Source organism: Dendrobates tinctorius, unplaced genomic scaffold, assembly GCF_039654945.1.
Source record: "Dendrobates tinctorius isolate UK_male_01 unplaced genomic scaffold, ASM3965494v1 ptg000070l, whole genome shotgun sequence".
Lineage (NCBI taxonomy): Eukaryota > Metazoa > Chordata > Amphibia > Anura > Dendrobatidae > Dendrobates > Dendrobates tinctorius.
In genome coordinates, this window is record NW_027361738.1 from 81910398 (window position 1) to 81930404 (window position 20007).

General features: G+C 46.4%; 1 protein-coding gene across 2 annotated transcripts in view; it reads left to right on the forward strand.

Annotated features, from left to right (window-relative positions):
* PEX1 (peroxisomal biogenesis factor 1) overlaps window positions 1-20007 on the forward strand; it is a 68763-nt gene that overhangs the window by 38180 nt on the left and 10576 nt on the right. For both annotated transcript variants that reach the window (XM_073582018.1, XM_073582017.1), the window contains exons 11-21: window positions 2821-2917; window positions 3321-3491; window positions 5283-5437; window positions 8500-8689; window positions 8828-8994; window positions 10164-10298; window positions 10734-10798; window positions 11090-11232; window positions 11332-11435; window positions 12146-12322; window positions 12908-13135. In XM_073582018.1, the coding sequence (XP_073438119.1) occupies window positions 2821-2917; window positions 3321-3491; window positions 5283-5437; window positions 8500-8689; window positions 8828-8994; window positions 10164-10298; window positions 10734-10798; window positions 11090-11232; window positions 11332-11435; window positions 12146-12322; window positions 12908-13135 (1632 nt within the window). The remainder of the gene's footprint in view (window positions 1-2820; window positions 2918-3320; window positions 3492-5282; window positions 5438-8499; window positions 8690-8827; window positions 8995-10163; window positions 10299-10733; window positions 10799-11089; window positions 11233-11331; window positions 11436-12145; window positions 12323-12907; window positions 13136-20007) is intronic.

Genomic DNA, 20007 nt, shown 5'->3' on the forward strand with positions numbered 1-20007 from the left:
AGTGTTTGATCTTTTGGGGTCTGACCGTGGGGCTGTAGCATGGTCAGTGTTTGATCTTTTGGGGGTCTGACCGTGGGGCTGTAGCATGGTCAGTGTTTGATCTTTTGGGGGTCTGACCGTGGGGCAGTAGCATGGTCAGTGTTTGATCTTTTGGGGGTCTGTCCGTGGGGCCGTAGCATGGTCAGTGTTTGATGTCTGGGGGTCTGACCGTGAGGCTGTAGCATGGTTAGTGTTTTATGTTTTGGGGGTCTGACCATGGGGCTGCAGCATGGTCAGTGTTTGATCTTTTGGGGGTCTGACCGTGGGGCTGTAGCATGGTCAGTGTTTGATCTTTTGGGGGTCTGACCGTGGGGCTGTAGCATGGTCAGTGTTTGATCTTTTGGGGTCTGACCGTGGGGCTGTAGCATGGTCAGTGTTTGATCTTTTGGGGGTCTGAACGTGGGGCTGTAGCATGGTCAGTGTTTGATCTTTTGGGGGTCTGACCGTGGGGCTGCAGCATGGTCAGTGTTTGATCTTTTGGGGGTCTGAACATGGGGCTGTAGCATGGTCAGTGTTTGATCTTTTGGGGGTCTGACCGTGGGGCCGTAGCATGGTCAGTGTTTGATCTTTTGGGGTCTGACCGTGGGGCTGTAGCATGGTCAGTGTTTGATCTTTTGGGGGTCTGACCGTGGGGCTGTAGCATGGTCAGTGTTTGATCTTTTGGGGGTCTGACCGTGGGGCCGTAGCATGGCCAGTGTTTGATATCTGGGGGTCTGACCGTGAGGCTGTAGCATGGTCAGTGTTTGATCTTTTGGGGGTCTGAACGTGGGGCTGTAGCATGGTCAGTGTTTGATGTCTGGGGGTCTGACCGTGGGGCTGTAGCATGGTCAGTGTTTGATCTTTAGGGGGTCTGACCGTGGGGCCGTAGCATGGTCAGTGTTTGATGTCTGGGGGTCTGACCGTGAGGCTGTAGCATGGTCATTGTTTGATCTTTTGGGGGTCTGAACGTGGGGCTGTAGCATGGTCAGTGTTTGATGTCTGGGGGTCTGACCGTGAGGCTGTAGCATGGTCAGTGTTTGATCTTTTGGGGGTCTGACCGTGGGGCCGTAGCATGGTCAGTGTTTGATGTCTGGGGGTCTGACCGTGGGGCTGTAGCATGGTCAGTGTTTGATCTTTTGGGGGTCTGACCGTGGGGCTGTAGCATGGTCAGTGTTTGATCTTTTGGGGGTCTGACCGTGGGGCCGTAGCATGGCCAGTGTTTGATGTCTGGGGGTCTGACCGTGAGGCTGTAGCATGGTCATTGTTTGATCTTTTGGGGGTCTGAACGTGGGGCTGTAGCATGGTCAGTGTTTGATGTCTGGGGGTCTGACCGTGAGGCTGTAGCATGGTCAGTGTTTGATCTTTTGGGGGTCTGAACGTGGGGCTGTAGCATGGTCAGTGTTTGATCTTTTGGGGGTCTGACCGTGGGGCCGTAGCATGGTCAGTGTTTGATCTTTTGGGGGTCTGACCGTGGGGCCGTAGCATGGTCAGTGTTTGATGTCTGGGGGTCTGACCGTGGGGCTGTAGCATGGTCAGTGTTTGATCTTTTGGGGGTCTGACCGTGGGGCTGTAGCATGGTCAGTGTTTGATCTTTTGGGGGTCTGACCGTGGGGCTGTAGCATGGTCAGTGTTTGATCTTTTGGGGGTCTGACCGTGGGGCTGCAGCATTTTTATTTTTTATTTTATTTATTTTTAGTCAATGTGTGAGCGGCTGTCCCTCCACAAGAACGTGTATTATTGGGACAGTAAACATGCGATTATGCTGCCCGCAGAAGGTCTGTTTTTTTTCTAAGTATGTACAGAAATTCATTATGCAAACTAGGGAGTGGATCAGTGAGGGATCAGTGACTTGCCAGCAGGCTTCATTATGAATATCTATTCGGAGCACTGCATGAAGATCCCCCACAGGCCACCCTGGGGCACGAACATATCATTAACTAAAAACTGAAAATAAAGATTGAAGAACAACCACAAGACGGATTTCATCAACCAGAGTATTGTAATCAGTATAACAGCCCCGACCTGACACCGTCTGTAGGTTACTGTGCACAATCCTGCTGACAGGTTCCCTTTAAGCATTAATTTTTCTGGGACTTATAGGGTGATATTACCCATGCAAAGGAAATTTGTAAGTACCTTTCTCTTCTGAATCTGTGCTGGACTGCTCACGCTCATTGTCCGCGATTTGTCAACTTCCTGTCACTTCCCCTCCTTTTCTGGCCCGTTGATTGGTCGTCAATGTTGACGTCCCCTTAATTGACAGCTAGAATTAGGAGGACGCATCTACATGTAGTGCAGGTTCAGCGGGACGGGCAAGAGGGGGCGGAAAAAGATAAAAAGTGGGGGCATGATCTGATGGAGTTAGCGTTGGAGGGGTACGACCAGGGGCGGACATATCAATGGTGCAACCTGTGTGGCCGTATAGGGCCCACCAGGCAAGGGGGTCCCATTTCTACCTCCAAAGCAGGTGCAGTTGTCCATTTTTAAAAACTCTTGGGCTGTAAAGGGCCCATATATTGTACTTGCACAGGGCACTTTTCTGTCTGTGTCAGCCAGTGGGTCCGACAAACACAGCAGCTTTTATCTATAGCAGTACAGTCGACTGTGGTATATGTTTTTTCTTTTATTGTATGGCATGCATCGGAGGAAGGTTTGGGTTTTACATCCCGGGATCTATGTTCATCTGATTCCTAAATCGAAGCTTTGGATGTGAATGGAGAAGAAGAATTCATGTCGTATCGTGTGGTACGATCAGTATTCAGTCCCTGTACCCTATGTTCATGTACTGTTTGTTTTCCCCAGGGGTGTGGAAAATCCACTATGGCGAGGGCATTATGCAAAGAGGCGTTCAACAACCTGGAAGCCTACGTGGAGGAAATCGACTGCAAGTTATTAAAAGGTACCTTCTGTTGAGTGGTATACATCCATAGTTCATTGCCAGGAAGAACGTCTGAGGAAATCCTCTTTCAGCCGTTCCATTCACTTGGATGAGACTGAGGTGTAGTACCAAATGTAAGACCCTTTGTGTGACCTCCTTCACTCTGCTCATCAGCAGATTGCTGGGAATACGATATCGCTAGCCCATTGTATTCATAAATGTCACTCTTTTGAATTGCATGCACAGCAGCACTCATCTTATTGTGTCGTTCATCCTGAGCTTCCTGGTTCATTACACTGATCCTATGGCCAGAAGACAGATATTGGTGTTGTATTAGCTGCCATTAGTGGTAATCTGTTTAAGAAATGATAAGAAAATGAAGTCGCTAGTTGCATGTAACCTTTCTTACATGGTGTCCATTCAGGAAAGACTCTAGAAAGCTTATGCCAGACTCTGGAGGAAGGATTTGCGGAGGCGGTGTGGAGGCAACCAGCTGTTCTTTTACTGGATGACCTGGATCACATTGCTGGTGTGCCAGCAACACAAGAACAGGAGCATAGCCCGGAAGCCGTGCGCAGCAAGCAAGTGTCTTATGGTAAATCTGCATTTCTACCCTAAAATACAAATCATTTAATTACAAAATTATCCCTGGTTTGCACTGGGGTCCAACATTTTGCTCCCCCCCAGTACTATGACTTCTCTTCTTTTCTGGTCGAGGTACATGACTGGACTCGCATCTTCAGTGCCTCTTGCTAGCCCCTTGGGAATTGGGAGATATGGTTGCTCAGGATAATAGACATCCAATAAGGAATCAATAAAATCTCCCATAGCCGTGAGGGCAGTCAGACGACCCACAGTTCGGCAACATAGATGTAGCAGAGTTGGGCATGCACTTCAGGACACTAGTCAGGCAATACAAGGTTCAGCAATGGTGATGTAGCAGATTTGTGCATGTGGTATACAGCGTATTCCAGGCACAATCAGGGTGCAATTGTAAGGTTTAATATTAAGTACCAACGCATAGTAAGGAAAAGCAATAGCAAGGAGGCCAACGTGCTCACTTTTTAATCCCACACCATATATGCACTATATGTCACTGTGATGCTGGACTTTAATAAACTTTCATTAAAAGAAAAAAATAAATGATAAAAAAGTAAAAAAAAATACAGAAACCTTTTTTCCATAATAAAGTAATCCTGATATTTTTATTGCACCATTGCCATTTTTTTTTTTTTTTCAATTTGCATTTCGTCATCCGACCACAAAACTATATGTAGCCCAATAGAGGACTATTCAAAGTTCTCTCCAGCAATAGTGATGAGCAAGTGTGCTGAGACAAGTTGGTATCCGATCTTGCTCGTGTGCTAATAGAGTATCTTCGTTCGAGTCCCCGCGGCGGCATGTCTCGCATTGTTCGACAGCCGCAACACTTGGAGGGTTTGCCTGTTTGTGTATTCTTAGAAAAAATACGGTTTTATGTTCTTTAAATTAAGCCTGTCAGCAGTTTTGTCTTTTGCCTCCACGTCTGGTGGCAGAATGACTGATTTTTATGACTTTTCCTAAACCATTTTACTGTATATGATTGATTTATGGGTGTGGTGTCCAACCAGGGACCCACTATAGCAAGCAATGAAGGGCAGTGTGAGAGCGTTTTGGGAGCGCTGAATACGGGAAACGCTCACTACAGACATCGGCGTGCACTTCACAGTGAGGCCGGGATCACACTTGCCATTTAAACGGCCGAGTTTGGAGCTGCACGCCCCGCTCCTGAGTCCCGGCGGCAGCGCCGTGTATTACCATGCGAAACTCGGCCGTTTAAATGGCAAGTGTGATCCCGGCCTTAGGGTCTTCCCCCAGTGCATTTACAGGAGCGGGGGTCCACTGAGTAAGGCCGGGATCACACGTGCGAGGAACACGGCCGAGTCTCACATGTTAATACCCGGCACTGCCACCGGCACTCAGATCGGAGCGTGAGGCCGCATAGCAATACGTGGAGCCGCACGCTCTGCTCCCGAGTGCCGGGTATTAACATAAAAGACTCGGCCATATTCCTTGCATGTGTGATCCCGGCCTACAACTGTAATCTGCCACCAATAGCTCCTTAAATGTCTGTTTACACAGTTCTCCAGGCTGTCCCTGGTAGCAGTTTTGCACAGTCCAAACTGCTGACCGGTTCCGTTAAGATGGTTTATTAAATTGCTTTACGATCTGACCGGACAGGCGGTCATTGCACTTTGCTTTCCAGGCAGTCCCGTCAGAAAATGAATCGCGGCTGTAGTCTCACCACCTGGGTGGGACCCCTGGTTGGAGGCTGGGGATGCATGTTACTCTGCAGACTTTTCTGACCTCCTGGGTTATTTACCTTCTATTTTTTTGTGCATTTCAGTTCTGAAGGATCTAATGAAGGAAATAATCCGGATGGAGACACAGATCGCCGTTATCGCGACCAGCCAGTCTGAGCATTCTCTAAACCCCATCCTCATTTTGTCGCAAGGAGTCCATCTTTTCCAGTGCCTTAAACCCATCCAGCCGCCTGCTCAGGTAACCATCGTCACTGAGGTCTGCACATAATCATAGTAACATAGTTTTGAAGGCTGAAGGAAGACCTTATGTCCATCTAGTTCAGCCTATTTTTAGTGCAGCTGTTCTGCATTGTTGATCCTGGGGAAGGCAAAAAACCCAGAGTAGAAGCCAATTTTCTCCATAGGGAAAAAAATTCCTTCCCCCTAAGCTGGGTCACCCATCTACCTATAGTGTTCTGTTATTCGTAACCTTCTATACTGTTACTCACAAGAAAAGCATCAATTCCTTTCTTAAATTCATTCAGTGAGTTGGCCATCACCACTTCCTCAGGAAGAGAATTCCAGAGCCTCACTGCTCTTACAGTGAAGAACCCTCTTCTATGCTGGTGCAGAAATTGTCTTTCCTCCAAACGAAGAGAATGCCCCCTTGTTCTTGTCACAGTCCTTGGTACAAACAGTTCATTGGAGAGATCTCTGTATTCATCTATTGGGACAGTGAGGTTTGCAAAATTTTATATAAAGTGCATGCCAGTTGCCTCATGACATATTTACTTTACTAACAGGTTAGGATTTATAGCAGACGTGGGCAAAGTGCGGCCCGCGGGCCACATCCGGCCCTCTGGCTGTCTCAGTCCGGCCCACAGACTAAGGCTAGTTTCACACTAGCGTTTTGGAGCGCAGCGACGGCCTGCGCACGGCCGCCGCTAAGCCGCGCACCCGCTGGTAGCTCCGCCCACCGGCGCATGACGCTGCATGCGCCCTGCGTCCCCTATCTTTATCACAGGGGGCGCAGGCCGTGCGCATTATGCGTTTGGCGGCGCATGCGCCTTTTTGACGGTGCGCCGACGCAACCAAACTGCAGCAGGTTGCGTTTGGCGCAGGTCGGCGCACCGTCAAAAGGACGCATGCGCCGCCAAACGCATACTGCGCACGGCCTGCGCCCCCTGTGATAAAGATAGGGGACGCAGGGCGCATGCAGCGTCATGCGCCGGTGGGCGGAGCTACCGGCGGGGCGTGGCAGGGGCGGGGCTTAGTGGCGGCCGTGCGCAGGCCGTCGCTGCGCTCCAAAACGCTAGTGTGAAACTAGCCTTAGACAACCGTGGGGCTGGAAATCAGAGGTCCATAGGCCACACGGTGCCCGCCCGTTAGCTGTTTCCGTGTGCGGCTCTGCGCTGCACTGCTGACTCCTTTGGTGGAGGAGGAGCCTCCGGCCACTTCCTCCACCAATCAGCGTGTGAAACAGCTGACGCAATGACGTCATTTCATCGCGTCAGCTGTGTACTCCACGGAGTTCACGCACCGGAGGCAGGGAGAGAAGCAGAGTGTCGGGGATCGGGACCGAGGTGAGTATGTGGTGGTTTGTTTTTTTTCTCATGTATATGGGCTGTTTGGGTGGGCATGGGAAGGCTATGGGGGGGTCACACGGTGCTGCACACATGGGGTGGCATGGTGCTGTACATAAGGGGGGTGACTTGCTGCTGCACATAGGGAGGTGAAATGGTGCTGCACATAGGGGGGTGACATGGTCCTGCACATAGGGGGGTGACAAGGCATGGTGCTGCACATAGGGGGGGTGACATGGTGCTGCACATGAGGAGGCTATGGGGGATACATGCAGTGCATACAGGGAGGCTGTATGGGGCTCATGCAGTGTGTATAGGGAGGCTGTGTGGGGCTCATGCCGCATATGGGGGAGGCTGTGTGGGGCTCTTGCCGCATATGGGGGAGGCTGTGTGGGGCTCATGCCGCATATGGGAGAGGATGTGTGGGGCTCATGCCGCATATGGGGGGAGGATGTGTGGGGCTCTTGCCGCATATGGGAGAGGATGTGTGGGGCTCTTGCCGCATATGGGGGAGGCTGTGTGGGGCTCATGCCGCATATGGGGGAGGCTGTGTGGGGCTCATGCCGCATATGGGGGAGGATGTGTGGGGCTCATGCCGCATATGGGGGAGGATGTGTGGGGCTCATGCCGCATATGGGGGAGGATGTGTGGGGCTCATGCCGCATATGGGGGAGGATGTGTGGGGCTCATGCCGCATATGGGGGAGGATGTGTGGGGCTCTTGCCGCATATGGGAGAGGATTTGTGGGGCTCTTGCCGCATATGGGGGAGGCTGTGTGGGGCTCATGCCGCATATGGGGGAGGCTGTGTGGGGCTCATGCCGCATATAAGGGGCTGTTAGGGGGCTCATACAATATACAGAAGGGTCTGAGCTCGGGTTCAAACAATATATAAAGGGGTGTCAGCATACTTAATTCTGCTCAATATTAAGTGATACAATTAATATTAATAAAATTATCAATATAATAATTATATAAATATTAATATTGAGCAGAATTAATTTCAGCCTATTGGTTTGGCCCTCCACAACAGTCAGGGTCTTTCATTTTCAGGAAAATTAATTGCCCACCCATGATTTATAGGGTATGCACACCTTTAGGATCTTTTTTTTTTTTTTTTTTTTTTTTTTTTTTTTTTTTTTACTTCCTCCCCTGTAGTTTGAGCTAAAAAGTTTTGCAATTGGATTTCATTAAAAATTGTTGCACCAATTTGCTTGTACAAATTGTTTGTTTCCCTGCACATTGAATGAGTTAACCGAGATTCCGCCAGTGAGTTCGTTCTCCCAAGGAGTTTGTAACGCTTTTATATATGGGTTTTTTTTGTTTTTTTTTTTAGTTTTTCTGTGCCGATTTATGTCCACAGAACACATCAAAATGGAGAGGAACAGTGATGTGCTCATAAATCATCACAGAAAGACAAACTATAGAGTTAAAAGCACCTGTAAGAACAAGCTCGCTGATGGATTATCAGTTTGCTCATTCTGAAGCTATCAAATTGCATAAAAAAGATCCTATAAAAGCCAAACAATGCAACATTATTGAGGGAACCCTGTTGTAAAAATTAATTTCAACTCAAAACACATGCATAAAAAAAATAAATAATAAGAATCTCCCAAAAGCATCCATATTTTTTAAGTCTTAAATCAGTCGGGTAAATAAAATTTATTGGTGACCTCGTGGATAAAATTTTATATACAGATACAAATATTTATTTGTGTAAACGACTTGATTATTTTACAGAAGGAAAGATCAGAAGTCTTGCGCTGCGTCGTAGAGAACAGGCTTTCATGTGAAATCTCTCGATTTAAAGACCTCGATCTCCATCACCTGGCAAAGGAAACAGAAGGTTGTGTCGCCAAAGATTTTGTCATGCTCGTCGAACGAGCCATCGAGTCCAGCGTGGCTACAAGAAAGATCTACATGAAACGAGGTGACGTGCCCCTTCCCTTCTAATGACTCCCCTCCGCCTTCATCCAGAGTATTACACATTTATTAAATATAGAACGTAAACCTGCACCTAACGTTCCGCACTTCTCACATTACATTTTCTTTTTATTGGATGTTTTAGATCTAGTTTTGGCCACGTCAGACTTTCAGAAAGCTCTTAAAGGCTTCACCCCCATGTCCCTTAAGAACGCTAGATTACACAAGCCGAAGGAACAGGGCTGGAACATGGTGGGAGGATTGCACGATGTGCGACAGGTTCTCAAGGACAACATTGAGTTACCAGCCAAGGTGCAGTCACAGAAATGTCTTTCCTTACGTAACAGTGGGATTTTTCAGATGTATGCAAAAAAGAAAAAAAACTACTGTCACTTTTAACAAAATTTGCGCAAATCAGTAGTACAAACAAGTATACGAAACTTTATAGCTTACCTTAGCAGCAAAATCTGCTTCTTTCTCCACTTATGAGCCACTTCTTCTCTCTCTCCACCTCTTGGACTCATCATTTCATTTCACTCTGAAATACAGCTAAAACAAGACAGACTGCCTGTTGATCTTTATGTAGAGGGAAGGGAACGAAAAGAGAGAGGAGCAGAGTGAGAAAAGAAATCACAAATCATGTTGCTATTTTCTAGTATTGTTTTATCTCACCCCAGTATTGGAGTCACTGCTACACTGCTCAGTACTGATGTGTAATATCGTCAATTCTGCTGCTGAACATGTGCTACATAGAGATAGAAGAGCAGAGATTCACTAAGACACACTGCTCAGTATTACTGTATAATATCCTCAATGCTTTGGAAAATGTGCTACATAGAGACAAAAGCGCAGGGAGTCACTGCTACATTGCTTAGTTCTGCTATAATATCCTCATTGCTGTTATTATAATAATAATACATATGCTACTAAGCATATGGTACATAGAGACAGAAGAGCAGGAATTCACTGCTCAGTTCTGCTGTAGTATCCTCAATTCTGCTGCTGAACATGTGTTACCTAGAGACAAGAGCATAGATTTACTGCTACGCTGCTCAGTTCTGCCGTAATATCCTCATAGCTGCTGCTAAACATGTGCTGAATAAAGACAGAAGATCAGGGATTCAATGCTACACTAGTCAGTTCTGCTGTAATATCCTCATAGCTGCTGCTAAACATGTGCTGAATAGAGACAGAAGATCAGGGATTCACTGCTACACTGCTCAGTACTGCTGTAAAATAATTCATGCTGCTGAACATGTGCCACATGAAGACAGGAGAGGAGGAATCCCTCATGTCTGTGTCTGTATAGGAGACCGCATGGCAGTGAGTCTCCACGCACCAGCTCAGAGACAACTGAAAATTAAAGAGAGCCTGCAGAGGGGAAAAGTCTAGGATGCAAATGAGATAATTGAAGAATTAGTGTTATTCTTCATGAAAAAAAAAATATTCTCAGAAATGTAAATGTGGTGTTTTTTTTTTAGTATCCAGAATTATTTGCAAATCTTCCAATCCGGCACAGATCTGGAGTGTTGCTGTATGGGGCACCGGGCACAGGGAAGACTTTGCTCGCTGGTGTCATCGCTCATGAAAGCGGGATGAATTTCATCGGCATTAAGGTGAAAACTGTGTTTTGTGACACACGTGCATAAATATTCAACTCCCTTGAAATGTCAAATATCGGTTCAGTCTATGAACAGCATGTTAACAAAGCTGAAAATGTATGACTTATACAGGAATAGATTCAGTGTAACTTATTTATTGAAATCCCTGCTCGTTTTGGGCTTAGGAGTCCAGTGGGCGGTCCTATTCGGTGACACAGCTATCACTGAGAGCGCAGTCATACAGAGAAAACGGTCTATTACTGATTAGGGCCACTACTTTTTTCTGTCTGGTTAAAGGGTGATTTTTGTTTTTCCAGTGCACCTTGTTGGCATCATGGTAGAGCCATGGTGGACTGACAGAGGGGAGATTTTGATAATTATGAGATATGTAAAAATTGGTTTATGAACTTTCTGGATCAGTGAAATCATTTAATATTCTGTGTCTTCTAGGGTCCTGAGCTTCTCAGCAAATATATCGGAGCCAGTGAGCAGGCGGTGCGGGATGTCTTTACAAGGTAAATGATTTTTTTTTTTTTTTTACAGTGCAGTGTAATGCCATTTAAAGTGTGTAAAGGGACAATCCCAGCACCTAAAGTGCTGACAAGTCGCTGGTTCTATAGTATAGGAATGGCTCCAGGTCTGGCAGATTTCAGCCGCTCTTATCGAAGCCTTCAGTGCAATGCTATATATTCCCTGCATCGGCCTCAATTGTTTGCCAGGAGCGCAGGGACATTTGGCACATCTGATCTTGTCGCTAATGTGTTGATGTGCTCATGAAGCTTTCTTCCTATGGTCCTGAATTGCAGAGCGCAGGCTGCCAAGCCTTGCATCCTTTTCTTTGATGAGTTTGATTCCATCGCGCCACGAAGGGGACACGATAATACAGGGGTCACTGACAGGGTGGTCAATCAGATGCTGACGCAGCTGGATGGTGTGGAGGGGTTGCAAGGTAAAATCATTATTACATGGTGGCTGTGAACATAAACTGGTTGATCTCTATATAGAACTAAACTGTATAATTAATTCATGCCTTTCACCATTTTATTAGGAGTTTACGTCCTGGCAGCCACCAGTCGCCCGGATTTGATTGATCCTGCCTTACTTCGACCTGGACGTTTGGATGAATGTTTGTACTGTCCACCCCCAGATCAGGTCAGGAATGGGGGAAAAAAAAGCACTTTGGGCTATGCTTGTATCACGTTTTATACTCGCCTTCTGCAAATGGCTCCTGATGCCAAATACATCCAAATCCCATCTATGCCAAAACAGGCATAAGTTTAGTAGGTAGGCGCCAGCATGTCCATAAGGTGACAGAAGCAAAGGTTAGCTGAGACTTGTGTCTAATGGAGGTCATATTAAGTCTGAAAGCCATTTCCTTGACCTAAGACCTCCAAACACATTAGATGAAAGACATCCGGACCCTCTAATGTGTAGGAAGGCCTCTTGACTCTCCCCTGGATTGAGCTACTCGAATTTCAGTGGGGAGAGAATTTTTCAAGGGAAATAAGCCTCTGCTAGATGTGTCTGACTTCGGCTTTCTCTTCTCTCCCCATTGAAAACACATAGAGCAAGCATCTAATGTGTACGGCCCGATGCTTTACCCTGCAGTTTTGCTCACTGGGACTGGCTTTTGTGCATTAGTACAACTCCCACCATAAATGAATGGAGATGGCGAGACTATATACTACGTACGAGCAGTTGGAGGGGCTTTTGGATTTTACAGTCATGATTCCCAAATCCAAGCCCCACATCCCCCCAGGGATCAGGGCCGACTAAAGGAAGATTATCAGGTGACAGCCCCAAATTTTAAGCCTTGATTAGATCCCCTCCTTCTTACATAATTGTTTGGTTTAATTTTACAGGCGTCTCGATATGAAATTCTTAAAGGTCTCAGTCGCTCTTTGACATTAGACCGCGATGTGGATTTTCAGTACATTTCCATTCGCACCGAGAACTTCACAGGAGCGGATCTGAAGGCCTTGTTATACAACGCACAGTTAGAGGCGATCCATTCCCACCTCGCACCCAGCGCACCCCAGGTAGGACCACCTTATCTTTATTTTTACATAAAGGAGTTATCTCATGATACGTCATTAAAAATTGAAGCTCCTCCACTGAAGACCCCCTTCTAGGGGCCAGAATAGAGCGCCCCCTGCTGTGGCGGATACAGGCTTTCCATGCATACACTGACATCTTCTTATTAACGTTTTTCTTTATCACACATCCCCTTTCGCTTCTTGTTTGTGTACATTTCTACAGACATATGACTATCCACTTTTAGGGTATGTGCACACGTTTAAGATTCAACTGCGGATCCGCAGCAGAATTTGCTGCATTGTACAGTACTTTTAAAGAGAGCCTAAAACAAAAAACGCTGCGGGATCATTTCCGCAGCATGTCAATTCTTTGTGCGGATCCGCAGCCTTTTGACACCTGCTCCGCTATAGGAATCCGCAGGTGTCAAAACACAGGGGAAATCCGCACAAAATGTGCACTAAATCCGCAGGTAAAACGCAGGTCATTTAACCTGCAGATTTACCTGCGGATTTAGCCAAATCCGCGTGGGAAAATCCGCAGGGTAATCCGCAACGTGTGCACATACCCTTACACCTTTCTTATTTCAGGATAGCGGGTCTGGATCCGACAGCGACGCCAGTTTATCATCAATGATTTTCTTGAACCAAAGCAGTATATCTGATGAATCTTCAGGAGAACCAGACAGCGCCCTAGAACAGTCTTTCACTTCTCTGGATATGGTCAAAATTCCTCCGGATGATGCAAAGTCCAATATATGGCGCCTTTATTTTGGGAGCTCCAATGACTCTGACTTGGGAAATGGCAGCTCAGACCAGGTAATGACCCTGACTGATCCATGCAGCATGCTTCATCATCATCAAATCAAAAGAAAGGTATATTTTTATATACATCCATCATCCATAACATCAGAACCACTCCACAAGACCTCCTAAAAGGGGTCCCGTGGTGTCTGGCACCGAGTCTTAAGCAGCAGCAATCAATGATGGTCAACAGCCATTTTTCTTGACTTCCACACACACATTCAGTCCCAGCGAGCGTGCATATATTCTGATTATGGACAGGGTTTTCATTGCAGCCAGACACCTCAGAAGATGATACATTTTCCATGAAAACAAAAGGATTGACACAGAAATCCTTACCAGCTAGAGACGAACGGCTCTGACAAAATTAAAATTAGCCAAATTCGCATGTTTTTTTTCGGGAAATTCGATTTGCAGCAAATTTCTTCTCCACAAATGTAATATCCTTTATTATGTTCTGAAGTCTATGGAGGCCCCAGGGCATAATAAACCGAATGTACAAAAAAACAACCTATACTCGCCTGTCTGCTCACTGTCCCCTCCTGTAAGGTCCTCGCCGCTTCCTCTTACTGCCACCGTGCACTGAAACCCTGGGCATCTTCACACTAGTCCGGTACTTCTGGCTGCAACTAGGCCTTGGATGTACAGTACCTGCTCATGCGCAGAGACATCCCAGGCCTAGGCAGGGTAGCAATCTTGGTCCAAAGTGCCTGTCATAAAGTTGCGGCTCACATTCTAACGTCACAGACTAGCGTGAAGAGACCTTGGGGTTCAGTGCACGGTGGCAGTAAGAAGTGACTGCGGGGAGGGTATGGCGAGGACAATATTACTTTTATTTATTTTTTAATCTTTTGTCTGACTTTATCTCGCTGAATTCAAGTGGAGCGAATTAAAATATCTCATTCTATAATTGCAGATTTTTGCAAAAATTTGAGTAGAATTCAAAATTTTCCCAACTCTCCTACCAACCCTTCTCTACTTTGAAATTATATGTCGGGAGACATAAGACATTGTCCGGTTCTACCGAAATTGACAGTTCAACTGGCTTTGCTCTAATGTGGCGCCTTAAGTCCATTATTTGCTGGATGCTTCCTCCAAACAAGAATTGGACTTTTCTTTCCATCACATTCACATACGATTGGTTGGATTGAGATCGGAGAATTTGGAGACAAGTCATCACATTGATCTTTGTCCTGTTCCTCAGACATTCTTGTCCAACCAATATCCTGCTGAGAAGGGGCACTGTCATTAGGGAATTCCGCTGCCATGATGGGGGGAATGTGTTTTGTGTAATGGTCCCCTGACAGAGACCATTATCCTAAGATGATCAATTTTACCCACTGAAAGTATTGGTGCTTTTCTCTTTCCCCCATGACGGCACCATGGAGAGAGGGGATCTGCCCCAGGGGGACAGGAAACCTACAGATAAAAAGGCGGTACCTCTCTCCCGCATCAGTTGATTTACTGTCCCCATAGGGAACCTACAGACTTACCATCAGATCTGGGGCCGACCAGACTAGAGGATGACAGTGGGAGCTCGGGGGGGGGGGGGGGCACCGCCGGATGACGTGGGCGGCCAAAGCATCTCTGGGAGCCGATTGGAGATGCACAGGCGTCTCTCACACTGAAGGCAAAAAAAAAGATGCTCCCCCCCCCCCCTGCTTGATTAAAAGCGTGCAGGGGGAACAGCGCTGCCTATATCTGACACCATGAGTTCTGAGCCTCTAGAAGAGCAACAGCTGCTAGACGTGTCCTCTGACACAGGACACCAGCAGCAAACGCGGAAATGACCGCAGCAGCACCGCAAGAAGGGTGCCAAGGACCTGGCACAGCGACACAGCAGCAGCAGCCGCTCGGAGTCCCGACGCAGCAAAGAGTCTGGTGGGACAGGGGTCCCAAAAGACAAACCGCGATCCGAGCCGGGGCCTGCTTCTAATTCGGTATCCTTCTTCGGTCTGGTGGGTAAGTGGACTACGTGAACGTATATACTGTAATTAGGGCCTGTCCTCCTTCTCTTACACGGGAAGAAGTGTACGCAGAAGGCCAACCACAAGATTTGCCCACTATGCAAGGAGGAGCTCCCCACAGCGTGGGGGAAAAGGTTCTGCCAATCCTGCATTGAACATATAATATGCAAGGAATCCCCAGGGTTCGCTTCTGACCTTAGAGCCCTAATTGTCCACCAAGTAGAAAACACCTTCAAAACCCTTCAGGGAAAAAGCATAAGAAGCCTAAAAGAAAGGAGCCTGAGTCAGATCATAGTGATAGGGAAAAACCAACAAGAGAGTGTTCGAATTTGGGTCAATAAAGAAGTATTATATTATAATCTGAATACAGAAATTCCGGATAATAATAAAAGAAACAATATCCTTAAAAAGTATACCTTTATTTAAATGGGGTAACAATAGTATACAAGTGTGTCCTCCGTGTAAAATAAATAATTTAGAATAAAAAATAAAAAATAGACATAGCAGGCTGGCAAGTCATTAATCTCAAAAATACATATATATATATATATATATACATATATATAAAAAATAATCACAATATATACAAAATCTTTCTCATATAGATACGTAGGGATAAAAATAGTGATAAACACCCCGAGAAAAAACTTTTTTGGATGTGAACAAAATGTAAATTTCCAAACATTCAAAAGATTATCATCTTAATATAAAGTGCCAAGTGCCAAAGAAAAAACAATATAAGGCTACTTTCACACATCAGGTTTTCGGCGTCAGGCGCGATCCGGCGTCGTGCCGGAATGCCGGATCCGGCAAATGTTTTGTAAAACCTGAAGTGCCGGATCCGGTTTTCTGCCGGATCCGTCTTGTTCTTGACAGACAAAACCGGATCCGTCTCATCCGGTTCATCCGTTTTTCTATCCGTTTTTATATCCGTTTTTCGACGGATTACGCCGGATCCGGTTTTTAAAATTTACCCTTGTGGCCTTCCGAACGGGATTGGCTACTGGAAAACTAGATATAGCATGTTCCTACAGCCCTTCTTTGACAGGTTGTAGAGAAGAAAGTGCAGGTTGGAGAGAAGAGCAAGTTACTGGCGAAGATGGATGTTGTCATTGGAAATATTACCACTAGAAGTTCTGTGACGGTTTCAGTAATGAGGGACAATTTTGCACTATACTTTATGTCACCTCAAGGCAGAGTACACTGGGATGACAGAGTGTGAAAGATTTGTGCCCTAACCAAACTTGTGTACCTTCTGGACCAACAGTATATACCTTTGCCAACCAAAGTTGGCTATCTTGTCATGGTCTTACTATTTTTACCTTTAGGCCACAGGTGTGTACCTGGTTGTGTTTTATGCAAAGTATTTCACCTTTTAACAAAAGTTGTGTACATTGGTAGGAAATCACCAACAATAAACACAACTTTTTAGGTGAAATACTTTGCTTCAAACACAACCAGGAACACAACTGTGGCAAAAAGCTAAAATTTACCCACAGTTATATACCTGGTTTTGAATACCTTTTTACCTTTGAAATACCCTGTATTTAACCTTTTTTTAAAACATAGTTCGCCGCAGAAAGAAATGACAGACAACCATTGTGAAACGATAATTTAACTTTTATTTAATTTTTTTTTTTTTTTTTTGTAAAATGTTTTTAAAGTGCAAAAAACTTTTTTAATAAAGGTTTTAAACCCAATGGGCATTTTTATTACAAAAAACACACATTACAAATCTGTGTAGTGTGGGGTGGAAATACTGCTGGAGGGGCTGCGGGACACTTCGACACTGGGTGTGTGGAGAGAGGACTGGGATCGCGGTGGGGAAGGAACAGTTAGAGGTGATGGTGTGGAAAAAGCTACAGAATGGGTGGACATGTGGGAGGCAGAAGAGGTGGTGGGCGGTGGAGTGGAGGGTTGGGCAGGGACTGTAGGAGCAGATGATGTTGATGGAAAGTTGTATGGGGAAGGAGTTTGGTACGGGGAAGGAGTTTGGTACGGGGCAGGTTGCTGGAAGTGGGGAGATGTCTGGTACTGGGGAGGTTGCTGGTACTGGGGAGGTTGCTGGTATGTAATAGGAGGGGGAGGATGCAAAGTGGCTGGAGGGGGTGCAGATGTAATAGGAGGGGGAGGATGGAAAGTGGCTGGAGGGGGTGCAGGTGGAGGAACTACAGTGGTGGGAGGTGGAGGTTGGGAGGTAACCTGCTGTAGAGCACCGTGGCACGAATGCATTACATGCATCTGCTGGGTAGGAGATAGCGTTTCCATGCGCTCCACAACAGACCTGAAAAAGGTGTGGTTTGGCGAAGATCTTGCTTCTGAATGCATGGTTTGCAGAAGTGTCTTCACCTCCAGAATGCTGGAGTTGATCTGCTGAAAGCCTGCGGAGATTTGCTCTGACAAGACTTTGAGACAGTTCTGGAAAGATGCATTCAGATGCAAGAACTCTTGCGCATAACTCTTTTCCTGACCCCTCTGCCGCTGCCGCCCAGTACCCGCAGGTGTACTAGAGGTGGCAGGGGCAGAAGGGTGGGGTAAAGGGAAAGCGATCTCCTCAACAGCAGCTTCATGTAATGTAGGCGGCCACGATGCTCCTGTGCTGGTGGATGGGACAGATGGGTCAAATGTGTGGGAAGGCTGGGAAGGTGCAGATGTACCGGGGCGGTCGAAGTGTCCCTCGGTGCCGGTCTCCTCAGGGATCGCCTCAGAAGGGTCCAATCGTGCAGGCTCCCGAGTGCTGCTCACCGTGCTGTGTAATAAAGAGAAAAAAAAACAATTAAAATACTGACATGGTATGGCCCTGGCTGAAAAAAAAGTTACATCTAACATTCTTTTCACACGTGGTGTGTAATATTTACCTTCTGGTGAGCATTGTCTCCCGGAGGAACGACAGGGCTTGTGCGTACTTGTACTTGCTCCTGCGTCCTCCAGATCCACTCGGGGCCCACATCTCTTTATTGAACTCCTTCTTGAAACGATCCCTCACAGACCGCCACCGATTCACAATTCTGTTCCCTGAAACGAGAAAGGAGTGGTTAGTATACAACATCAGTGTTTCACAAACTCCAGTCCTCATGGTCCCCAGGGGTCATGTTTTCAGGATTTCCATAGTAAATAGAAATCCTGAACACATGATCCGTGGGGACCACGAGGACTGGAGTTCGGGAAACACTGGTTTACATCAAGCAACCGGTACTGTATATACTTACGCTCTTTAATCTGGGCCCGAGCTTCGAGGTCCTCCCAGCGGCCCACAAGGAGAGAACAGATTTCCTCCCAGAGTCGTCGGGTAACGATAAGGTCAGCGTGGCGGCGGTCAGCCATATTCCAGAGCGGCTCCCTTTCTCTGACGAGATCGATGAGGCGGTCCACATCAATCCCTCCATCCTCACCGTCAGAGTCGGGAGCACGCTGTGAAGGCTGTTAAAGAAAAAGACAAAAATAACATAATTAGCCTCCACAAAAGAAATGAAATAAAAAGTGCAAAAAAAAAAGCAAAAATATTTATACTTACACGCTGGTGACCGCCGCGTTGCTGTCGCCGACGACCCTGGGAGGCACTGCGAGGACCTCTTGGCCGAGCACCAGATTGGGAATACTAGAGAAGAAAACAAAAAATGTTATGTCTTTGGATGTAGGCATTTGTTTGCTGTGTGTGGTCTGCAGAACATTGTTTTCTATGTGTTGTGTGTAGTGTGATGTTGTGTTTCTGCGTTTGATGCAAAAAACTTACCAATTGTGAGCCCACTCCAGGTGTCTGTCCACCCCTTCCTTCTTCTTCTGGGAGCTCCTCTTCATCTTGTGATTCCTGTTTTGAAATAAAAGTCAATGAATAGACATATATTACAGAGATGATGGATTTTGGAAATAAAAACTTACCGTCAAACGCTGACGATGCGAGGGAGGGCTCCCAGAAGAAGATGTGCTGTCCTGTTGATGGCCAGACTCCATGGCTGTGGGTATTGCTGCTGCTGTTGCTGCTGCCAGTGATGCCATTTCTGCTGCTGCTGCTGCTGCATCTCTTTGGCGGCTGTTGAATAAAGAGAAACAAAGGGCCAATGAATATCTTGATATTCCATGGCCCTAGTTTGGAGGAATGGGGGATTTGATAATTACCGTCTCTCATCTGCTTCTGGACTCCCCTCCTCAGCATGTTCCATTTGCTGCTCCATTTGGGGTGGTGGTGGTGCTGATGGTGCTGCAGATGTCTGCTGCCTTCTCCTGGTTCTTGGCTTGGGTGGCATGTTGGGTGTGGCTGTGGGTCCCACTGTCTTGCTTTTATATATGTCTTGTGGGCAGAGCTACTGAGCATGCTCAGACCAAAAAAACCGGATCCGGCCACCGGATCCGGCTTTCGCCGGATCCGGCGCATTGCGGCGCTCATAGGCTTTCATTGTGTGAAAAAGCCGGATCCGGCGTGTCCAGCTTTTTCGCCGGAGACAAAAAACGTTACAGTAGACGTTTTTTCCAGACGCCGGATCCGGCAATGTGTCCCTGACGAAGGATTAATTCCGAAACGCGCGTCGGGGCTGTGTTTCTCTGTGACCGGCAGGCTGTGCTCCAGGTACATATCTTTCTCATTCTCTCTCATTATCCATCCCAGTCATATGCACTTTGGCACTTTGAATGATTATACCCTTGTTTGGTTATATTGCACCTGGCACTTTGTTTAAAGTCACATATTGTTGCTATTGGGAAAGCACTATATATTCCATATATTTTGCAATAGTTATATTGTTTTTTCTTTGGCACTTTATATTAAGATGATAATCTTTTGAATGTTTGGAAATTTACATTTTGTTCACATCCAAAAAAGTTTTTTCTCGGGGTGTTTATCACTATTTTTATCCCTACGTATCTAAATGAGAAAGATTTTGTATATATTGTGATTATTTTTTATATATATGTATATATATATAT